This window comes from Gekko japonicus, unplaced genomic scaffold (assembly GCF_001447785.1).
Source record: "Gekko japonicus isolate JY-2015 unplaced genomic scaffold, Gekko_japonicus_V1.1 scaffold1480, whole genome shotgun sequence".
In the NCBI taxonomy this organism is placed as follows: Eukaryota; Metazoa; Chordata; class Lepidosauria; order Squamata; family Gekkonidae; genus Gekko; species Gekko japonicus.
In genome coordinates, this window is record NW_015170930.1 from 23,841 (window position 1) to 34,018 (window position 10,178).

The window sequence follows — 10,178 nt, forward strand, 5'->3', positions numbered from 1 at the left end:
CTCGGAGTCTCAGAGCGGCTTACAAACTCCTTTCCCTTCCCCTCCCCACAACAGACACCCTGTGAGGTAGGTGGGGTTGAGAGAGCTCTGACAGAAACTGCTCTTTTTCAAGAACAGCTGTGCCAGAACTGTGGCTTGCCCAAGGTCATCCAGCCAGGTGCAAGTGGAGGAGTGGGGAATCAAACCTGGTTCTCCCAGATTAGAGTCCGCGCACTTAACCACTACACCAAACTGGCTCCCTTAGGCAGTCTTCCCTTGGCTGAGGAAGCCTGAAAATGGCACAGAGGTTTGTTTTTTTTGGGGGGGGAGGGGCCCAGTGGTAGTGGAGGTGACAGACAGTGCTTGCTGGGTGATGAGGGAGCAGCCAGGGCTGGAGACAGGGATGTTGTCACAACTAGGTGAGCCCTAGGACTGGGGAGACTGGAACAATGAAATCCCCCAGTCAACCACTAGATAATCTTGGACCAGTTATTCTTCCAGCCTAACCTACCTCACAGGGTTGTTGTGAGGATACAATGGGAGCAGAGAACACCTTTTAGGACGGGAGGGGATAAAGATGAGACAGATGTAATGACAGAGGAAGTGTCCTCTAAGCAGTGAAATCTGACTACAGATCCTTGCTTCTGGGCCTTCACTTTAAAAATGGCCTCACACTTCCATCTTCATGGCCCTTGACTGACTAGGACCCATGCCCACTGAGTCTGCCCACTGCATTCAGGAAGTAGCAAACACGGCCCAGGATATGATCTGATTTCACTGTATCATAATAGGGCCAAGGCCCCGGGCTTAGCAGCGTCTGGCTAAGTCTGGGCAGGGCAGGGGGATCTTAGGTAAACGTGATCCAGAAAAAAAATCTGAAGTCTGAAATAGCAGGTAAGGGGACTTCTGGAAGAAAACATCCAGTAAATCCCAATTATTTTCAGACTGGAATTGATAAGAGTCACTGATCTCTAAACCAAGGGCAACCAATGCAAATTCATTAAAGACATGGCTTTGTATTTCCTGGGGATAAATCTTGGCACTAAAACAAGTACTGGAGTGAAGGTTTTTTTAAAAAATGTATCTTTTGCATTGTGCTGGGCCATCCCCATGTCCTGACATGTAGACAAAAACAGAGTACAAACTATACATTTTAGAAAATATCACATTGACTGAGCTATACACAGAAATCCATTGTCTAGTCTTTAGCTGGCTCCGACATGGTTCATTATATCACCGAGGTTTCTGTCTGGAGCGAAAACTGTGTTGTTGAGTTACGATGCAACTGTGAGATACTTTCTGAGCCATTTCTAGAAATGGAAGAGCTGTGAAGCTTGTAATCACGACCCATTCTTTGGTTCAAACACCAACTCCGCCATTTTCTTTTCAGTTCACCTTGTACCTTAAACGTAAACAAAGCAAGCAAACAGGAAAATTATTAGTGTGGTGTTTGTACCATGAAAAGTGTGCTTCATTGGTAAATAAAATAAAGTAAAAGACTCTTGTTAAAAAACTATAGTACTTGCATCTTTATATCATGACAGTAATATTGTCTAATAGTTCATTTTGTGGAGGAACTATCAAAGAATATAGAGGATCTGATAAGTGAGGCTGTTCTAAAACAGCAGCCACTGTGCTGGTGACTTGCCAAGAATTATCTGGTGTCACAGAAACACAGAAGCAAAGAAATATAGAGATGGTAGGAACTCCAAGGGTCATCTAGTCCAACCCTCTGCACAATGCAGGAAATTCACGCCCAAAAGAAGACAAAAAGCTGGGCGAAAAATTCCTTCCTGACCCCAAAGTGATGATCAGCATTACCCTGGGCATATAAGAAAGGGCCACAAGAGCCCAGTACGTCCTGCCCTCCCTCTCACAATCTGCCTAAATTCCTAGTGAGTCATCGAACCAGCCTCTGCTTAAAAACCTCCAAAGAAGTAGAGCCCACCTCCTCCTGAGGAACCCTGTTCTACTGAGGAACTGCTCTGCCAGGAAATTTTTTCCTAATGCTTAGCTGAAAGCTCTTTGGATTTAATTTCAACCCACTGGTTCTGGGTCTGACCTGCCATTCAAGGGCATCAGCCAACAGAGTTCCAAGGAAATGAATGGGAAATTCCTATGCACTGCTTCTTTAGCCGCAGTGGCACAAGATTCAAACATACATCAAATAGGCTGGAGGACAAGATGAATATGGAAGGCTTCTGAAGAATGACGTGATCCCCTATCACCTCCATTCCTAGAACCACCCAAAAGGAGTAAAATAATTCAACAGCAGTTCTGTGAATATCCAATCATGTTGTGAGCATTTTGTAATCAGTGGTGCCAAATATTGCAGAATAATACGGTGCAACTATCTCTCTTAATATCTAAGCAGAGATTTTGACAAGGGCTATAAATGCAACCGAAGAATAGATTCTTTTGAACTAGGGTGCTGGAGAAGACTTTTGAGAGTCCCTTGGACTGCAAGAAGATCAAATCAGTCAATCCTAAAAGAAATCAACCCTGACTGTTCCCTGGAAGGCCAGATAATGAAACTGAAGCTCAAATACTTTGGCCACCAAATGAGAAGGAGAAGACCCTGATGCTGGGAAAGATTGAAGGTCAAAGAAGACGGGGACGGCAAAGGATGAGATGGTTGGACAGTGTCATAGATGCAACGAACATAAAATTGAGCAAACTTCAGAGGACGGCGGAAGACCAGAAGGCCTGGCAGGATCTGGTCCATGGGGTCGCGAAGAGTCGGACTCGACTATGCGACTGAACAACAACAACAAATAAATAAAACAACCTTCATCAAAAAAGTGGGCTGCCTACTTCCATACTGATTTTTTTTTTAATGAAGGTTGGGTCTTGGGTCACTTCGGGTCGTTCAAATAAACGGTGTGTCAAACAACATCCCTCCCTTTTATTGCTTCAGTAATTATCACAAGATGGTAAATGTGAACTTACTTCGCTATTCAGAAAACAATACAGGACTGCAACAACTAGGCCCTGTAAAAGTAGAGAAGATGAGTGAGTTAAAATGAAACATAATGATAAACAGTATCAGAGAATAAAAATATTGAAAATGAGAAGGTTTACAAGTTACCTGAAATGATCCCAGGCATAATTCAAAAATGATTTGATACTTATGGGAAATGCGGATGGGAAAGACCGCAAACACCATGTAGTGGACTCCAAACAGCGGAATAAGCAGCAATGTTGATTTTGCAAGTCTCCTGAAAAAGAACCAGGAAGAATCAGAGCTCAGCTGAGCTCCTGTTGACCTCTGTTTGCCAAAACAGGCCCAGATGCAACCACACAGTTTCACTCACTTGTACTGGGACTGGTCGTTGCCTCCAACATCTGGTGATCTCAGCTTCTGTAGTAAAATTCTTATAATGCTTATGAAAAGTATAAAATTCACCTACAAAAAAAAGCAGCAGTGCTTATTAGCAATTCCATTTAACGTCTCTTACTAAACCATCCACCTACAGCATGCTCAGCTTTAAGAAAAACTTATTGTATGAAGAGCTAGGTTTGACTCCAGTAGCACCTTAGAGACAACAAGATTTTCAGGGTGTAAGCTTTTGAGAGTCAAAGCTACTTCAGGACTTGAATCAACTTCTTCTGCTACTACGGCTACCCTCTGAAACTATGCTTATGGTATTCATCAGCTAGTAAACATTTGGATAAATTACAGGGTAAAAGCTGAACCTCCTTAGTCCAATACATGTTCAATCTTTATTCATAAGACATCTCATTGCACCAGCTGATCATCACCTTGTGGATCAGGACCATTGGTGCTGTTGTACCTCCGCTCTGGAAAGCATTTACTCATGTGAGGCTGATTCCTTGTAAGTTTTTAGGAAACTTGTTAAAATAGTTCTATTCCACCAGACGTTTGAAGGCAGGTAGAAGACAGAGTGTATGATCAACTCCTTTACCATTACATCTAGATTCTTATGAATTATTATTTGGGGGGTGTTTACTTTTCATTTTGTAAAATCTTCCATTACAATAATGTTGCCGCTCTAATTCCAGAGATGGAAACAGATAAATTATGAATAATTTCTAAACAGAATAACAAGATATTAGGTTGTTGCAGTGCCAGGGAAGCTTAAAGAAAGGTAAAACCATCAAGTGTTTTGATAAGAGTATGGTGTTATTTCTATTAAACATTCCTAGGAGATGAACTAAATGATATTAATATTTCCAAATGATCTCTAACAAGTTGGCTGTTTACAAGAAGACTTTGGAGAGTACACATAGCTCAGGAAGGTGGAACATGTTGAGGCAGCAACCAACATGACTGGCTTTCAGGAATTGGCTTTGTAACTCTGCTACAGAATTGTTTAATTATCATGGCTTTTGTATTAATTTTGAATCTATTGTAAGCTGCCTTGGGGACCAAAAACTGAGGGTAACGACATAAGAAAGAAATCAGTAGTTTGTAACAGCAGATATGTCAAAACCCCATGCAGTTTTCTGTTTACGATTTGCCAAACCAAAATGCCATATTTATGGAAACAAAGGACAAGGAATAAGAAAAAAAGGATGCTGGTAAATTGCATTGATGCCAAGCTCTGGTAGAGCTTCCAGAGAACAGTCTGGTACAGGACATCTCTAATTAAAAAGATCAGGGAAGGCTATAAAAATGTGAACAGCACAAAATGTCAAAGCTTGCCAACAAGGTGTCTGAGGCCAAAATGCTATTGGGAAATGTTTCTAACATGCTCATGCGGAGAGATGTTGGAGTGTCAGAAGTAAATGACTCAGTGTGTTGAGGTGGTTAGAATGTCAGACTAGAACTGGGAACCACTGGGTTCAAATGCCCAATCGGCCATCCAAGTCACCGGGTGACCTTGGGTTAGTCACCCTCTCTCAGCCTAATCTACCTCACAGGATTTTTGTGAGGAAAAAGTGCAGGGGAAACCCACGTATGGTGCTCTGAGCTCCTTGGAGGAAAGGCAGGATAAACATGGATTGACAGTTTCATAGTATTACCAAAGAACAATAAGTAGCCATATAACTACAAACTCACAAGGAGTGATTCATCATTCAGTTGAAAATAGGGAGAGACAGAATTGATGCTGACTTGGGACTTCTATGTGTTTGAAGAGACTGGTGTTTTGACCTCAAAAATAGCTGCACTGTCAACAAATTTTATTGACACCAGTTTCCCGCCAAAAATTGCCACCTATAAGTGGATGAGGAAAACTTACAGACAGACACAAATTTTCCCCAGCGGGGGTAAAAGTGACTTGAGAGTGGTGATTTTTATAGGAAAACAGCAAGAATTAACTCTACTTTCTCTAAACCCCCATGTCTCCTCCCTACAGCTGCATTTTGTTTAAAAAAATTATAGATAGATCACATCTGATTCTCCTCTAAGTACAGAAAAGTTTTATTATGAGGTGACAACAGTCAGCAGTTAACACTTTCTGGCAATTTTTCCATAAGGTAAAGCCAGAATATAGCAGCTAGTTCTCACTAGCAGCAGGTGATGTGATAAACCAATGTGTGTACTGTACCACTTCAACCTGTACATGGAATAGCTTTAAAAAATCTTCTCATTTTGTGGGAATTTTAAAATGTATCTTGTTGTTTTATTGTGTCATTCTTTTAAACTATTATGGGGAGGGGATTCTTGCGGTAAAAGGATAATTTATAAAAAGTTACTAAATAATGAATGAAAACAATATGCTTTGCCTAGATTAATGCAAGCATACAGACAGAAAGTAAACTTAATAGGCCAAGAAATTACTGTGTGAAAATAATCCATATGTAATGTTTAATTTACTTACTAAAATGGAAATTAGGATTGGTAATTTTATAATCCACCAAGGACCACTGTGCTCATTGGTATCCCAGCAGCTACAAGAAAAGGGGGAGGGGGATAAAAATATTACTTTTCAGTTGTCCTGAAAGCATCCATTATAAACAAACACAGATGACAAACTGACTAAATAGCTTTGTTTTACTAGAAATCTGTTATGAGCTTTCAAATAAAATGATTTTGTATTTTCTGATCAGTTTACTGACTGCCTGAATAGCCAGCGAGAAACGTAGACTATAAATGATAATAAATAAAAACAAATATTCCTTACGACTGTATGAATATATGAAGCTGCTTTATAATGAGCCAGACTACTGGTCCATCTAACTCAGTACTCTGACTGGACTTCTCATCTCCCAAGCAGATTTATTTCCCAAAATCTTATATAGCAGATGTCTTTAACTGGAGATGCCAAGAATTGTACCTGGAAGGTTCCATATGCAAAGCTATAAACTCTCCCATAGTTATAGATCCATAGTTATACTAGTTTTGATCTACAGTACAGCATTCAATACAGAGCAACCAATATTAATTCTTGAAAGATTATGGTTCAGTTACATGTCAGTCTCTCGTCTCAAACTCACTGCTCCAGAAAGTGGTTTCAGATATATTTTTGTTTCAAATAATGAACATGAGAACATAAAAGAAACCATGTTGGATCAGGCCAATGGCCCGTCCAGTCCAAACCTCTGTGTCAAACAGTGGCCAAAACCTGGGTGCTATCAGGAGGACCACCACTGGGGCCAGAACTCCAGAAGCCCTCCCACTGTTGTCCCTCAAACACCAAGAATACAGAGCATCACTGTCCCAGACATAGTATTCCCTCTATTCTAGGGGCGTGCAAAAAAAAAAAAAAAAAGTTGGTATTTCCCGATACTCCCGAATCCCAATACTGGTATGGTATTCAGATTTGGGAAATATTGGGGAAATCTGAATTTTTTTGGGTCCATTATTGTCAATGGTCCCCATATCTGGGGGTATCTGGAGCTCTGTTTTTTGAGATAGAGGCACCAAATTTGCAACATAGATGCTGGTGTCTCTCCTAAAAAAAAAGCCAGAGTTCAAAAAAGATTGGACTGGGGGGTCCAATTCTACGGGCCTCCAAAGAAGGTGCCCCCATCCTTCATTGATTTCAATGGAGAAAAAAGGGCATTTAGAAGAATTACAGTCACCCAGAAGGCATTTAAAGGGACCACAATCCCTTTAAACACCTTTTAAGGTTGTCTATCCAGCAGTCCCAAAAATCCCGAATATTTTTGGGATTTTCGGGGCTTGGCCAATATCCAAAATGTTAGATTGGATATTTTCTGCTCAGCTTTAGCTGAACGCACACCCCTCCTCTATACCTTCTAGCTAATATCCACAGATGGACCTCGGCTCCATATGTTTATCCAATCCCCTCTTGAAGCTGTCTATGCTTGTAGTCACCACCAGTTCCTGCAGCAGTGAATTCCACATATTAATTATTCTTTGGGTGAAGAAGTACTTCCTTTTATGTATTCCAAACCTACTGCTCATTAAATTAATCGAGTGCCCATGAGTTCTTGTATTGTGAGAAAGGGAGAAGAGTACTTCTTTCTCTAACTTCTGTATCCCATGAATAATTTTGTAAACCTCTGTCATGTCACTCTTCAGTCATCATTTCTCCAAGCTAGAGCCCTAACCTCTTTAACCTTTCTTCATAGGGGAGGTGTTCCATCCCCTTAATCATTTTAGTTGCCCTTTCCTGCACTTTTTCCAGAGCTATAATATCTTTTTTGAGGTGCGGTGACCAGAATTTCACACAGTATTTCAAATAAGGCCACACCATAGATTTATACAGGGACATTGTGATACTGGATGATTTGTTTTCGTTCCCCTTCTCAATAATTCCCAGCAGTTGGCCTTTTTTAACTGCAGTTGCACACTGAGTCAACATTTTCAGGGAGTTATCTACCACAACTCCAAGATCTCTCGCCTGGTCAGTTACCACTAGTTCAGACCCCATCGACATATATTTATAGTTGGGATTTTGGGCTCCAATGTGCATTACTTTGCACTTGCCCACACTGAACCTCATGCTAACATTCCAAGAGCTGGTACTGACCTTCGACATGGGCAATCTCAACAACAACTTGTGATTACAAATTTTTGAAATTTACTCCTTGTTTGGTACTTACCCAGTGTTCTCTAAGTAGATCCTAGATACTGTCCACATGACGATGAACACTGTAGGGATTCCTAGAAAAGAGATGAAATGGGAAAAAGGAGAATGGGTGGAATTATGTTTCTGTAATATATCACATTACCAATGCAAAATACACTGTTGTGTATGCAAATTAACTGCAAGCATAGCAGATCAACTTAAGATAAAGCATGAAATTTGCAGTTATGTTGTTTAGCAGAATGGTCTTTCTCCAGCAAAGTGTCCTTCCCAGGCATGGGAGGGGGACCGCTGAGGGTGGGGAGCGCAGGAGAGAACTGGTGGGATTAAGCATCTCTTCCTTGCCCTCTCCTTCTCCTATGCCACTTTTTAGATATTCAGCACAGACTGCAATCTTAGACCAAGGCCTCTGCCAAATATTATCTGGTTTGCCTAACAGTTTTCCTTCATCAACTGCTAGCTGATAATGCTCCAGTTAAGAAACAATGGAGAGTTTTGGCTCCGTCTCATTATACAGTTGATACTGGTACAGCTGTAAGGAAATGACAGCAGAAGGATGCTGTTGTCTGTGAAAATATACAAGAAGCAGGGGACACAATGCCGAACATAATTTGCTGGGATGGGAGAGGAAGATTCTACAGCATCCCTTCCTTCACTAGAACTTCATGTCTTCCACCTCAGCTTCCTATATCAGGACGGTCTTGCCTTTCCCTCGGAGCCAACAGCAGCTACAGTGAACATATGTATCTTCTTTATGTCAAAATGGACCATTGATCTATCCAGGGCTGGATTAAGACATACTGAAGCCCTAAATTATCCAAAGTTTAAGAAGGCCCACAGCATTACCCCCAAAATGGTAATTTAGTCATTTTAGGGTTTTTTGATGCCCTAAGGCAGGGTAATATACATGGGCCCAAACTGGCTGTTATCTGGCCCATGAGCAACTGGTGCTGTTGCTGTTGTTCCTGACACGCAGATGGTTGAGAGGAGTAAAAGGGGGAAGTTCAATTAATCCAAGTGGCCTGACTACAAAAGTTGGCCCCTTAGACATTCCACAGGAAGCAGCGGTTCTACACACACTGCAAGATGTCCATGATTTGGCAACCAAAGTATCTGGAATAGTACAGAATGAAGGACAAACACCAGAAAGATGTCCCTCAAGTATAGATGCGGTATGTGAATCTGGTCTACTTTCAGATACCTGCATGGGATATCAGATTTCCTGGATACCCACCAGATCTCACGTATGTCTGGTGATCGAGACAGGGAAGTGATGCCCATATGAGGGACATGGATATACCCTTGAGGAGGAATCAGGATTATTATTCAATAACATTAATCCTGAAACAACTCATACCGCTGTTCTCAGCCTATGAGGGAAAAGGGGTTGTGGGAAGACAAAAAGCGCCCCTTGGAGGTTTTTGAAACAGACTTCCCGTCAAGCCTTCCCCTCAGCCCCGCCGCTTCTGTGGGAAATGCAGGAGGGGATGAGAACAGGGGGTGGGGGGATCTGAGAGAGCCAGGCTTTTGTGGGTTCCCCAGTAAATCAATTGCTTTCACTGCTAGGAATCAATTGCTTTTGTATTTTGAGTTTAAAATAATATTGTTCATTGGGTTTGCCTGCGTCCTTTATAAAGTTTATATCTCCGGTACCTGACATTACACACATGGCCTGAGCAAACAAAGTGACATTTATGTCAGATCCAGCCCTCATCACAAATGGGCTCGACACCTCCGCTCTAACCACTACAGGTTGAGGCAGGAAAGAGAAACAGCAGAAGGGGGAAGGGCTTGACCCTCCCGATTGCAGCCATGCTCCTAAGCACCCGTCTTCCATCCCCTCCCCCCAATGAGCTTCGATAGACATGGCAAATTGTGTCTTTTAATATGGGGAGGCAAGAAAAGGGTTAAGCCCCTCCTGCCCTGGGCTGCTTCTCAGCCCCAACCCGCTTCCCCTCACCCTTCCAGGCCACCCAGGGCTGCTTTCACCAAAAGAGAAATAACAGCTGTATCTCGCCTGCATTTCTGGGTTCTGTTGAGGCAGGCTACGGGAGAACTGAAATGACAGCTTGGTGGTGTGCATACGCGCTTCAGCATTACACTGCGTCAGCTCTTAACGTACCTTGCCTCTAGGTGGGCAGCCGTGAAGCAGGAGAACAGAGTTTGAGTCCAGGGGCACCTTTAAGGCCAGCCACATTTTATTATGCTGGCGTGAAACTGCTTAGCTCCTGCCTTGAA

At 42.1% G+C, this 10,178-nt stretch overlaps 1 protein-coding gene across 1 annotated transcript in view; it reads right to left on the bottom strand.

The window, feature by feature from the left end:
• Nucleotides 1–753: 753 nt before the first annotated feature.
• VIPR2 (vasoactive intestinal peptide receptor 2) overlaps nucleotides 754–10,178 on the bottom strand; it is a 66,813-nt gene continuing 57,388 nt past the window's right edge. The window contains exons 7-13 of the mRNA XM_015418828.1: nucleotides 9,298–9,310; nucleotides 7,957–8,017; nucleotides 5,766–5,835; nucleotides 3,294–3,385; nucleotides 3,068–3,197; nucleotides 2,929–2,970; nucleotides 754–1,381 (exon numbers count right to left, since the gene is read on the bottom strand). Coding sequence (XP_015274314.1) covers nucleotides 1,208–1,381; nucleotides 2,929–2,970; nucleotides 3,068–3,197; nucleotides 3,294–3,385; nucleotides 5,766–5,835; nucleotides 7,957–8,017; nucleotides 9,298–9,310 — 582 coding nt within the window. The 3' untranslated portion in view covers nucleotides 754–1,207. The remainder of the gene's footprint in view (nucleotides 1,382–2,928; nucleotides 2,971–3,067; nucleotides 3,198–3,293; nucleotides 3,386–5,765; nucleotides 5,836–7,956; nucleotides 8,018–9,297; nucleotides 9,311–10,178) is intronic.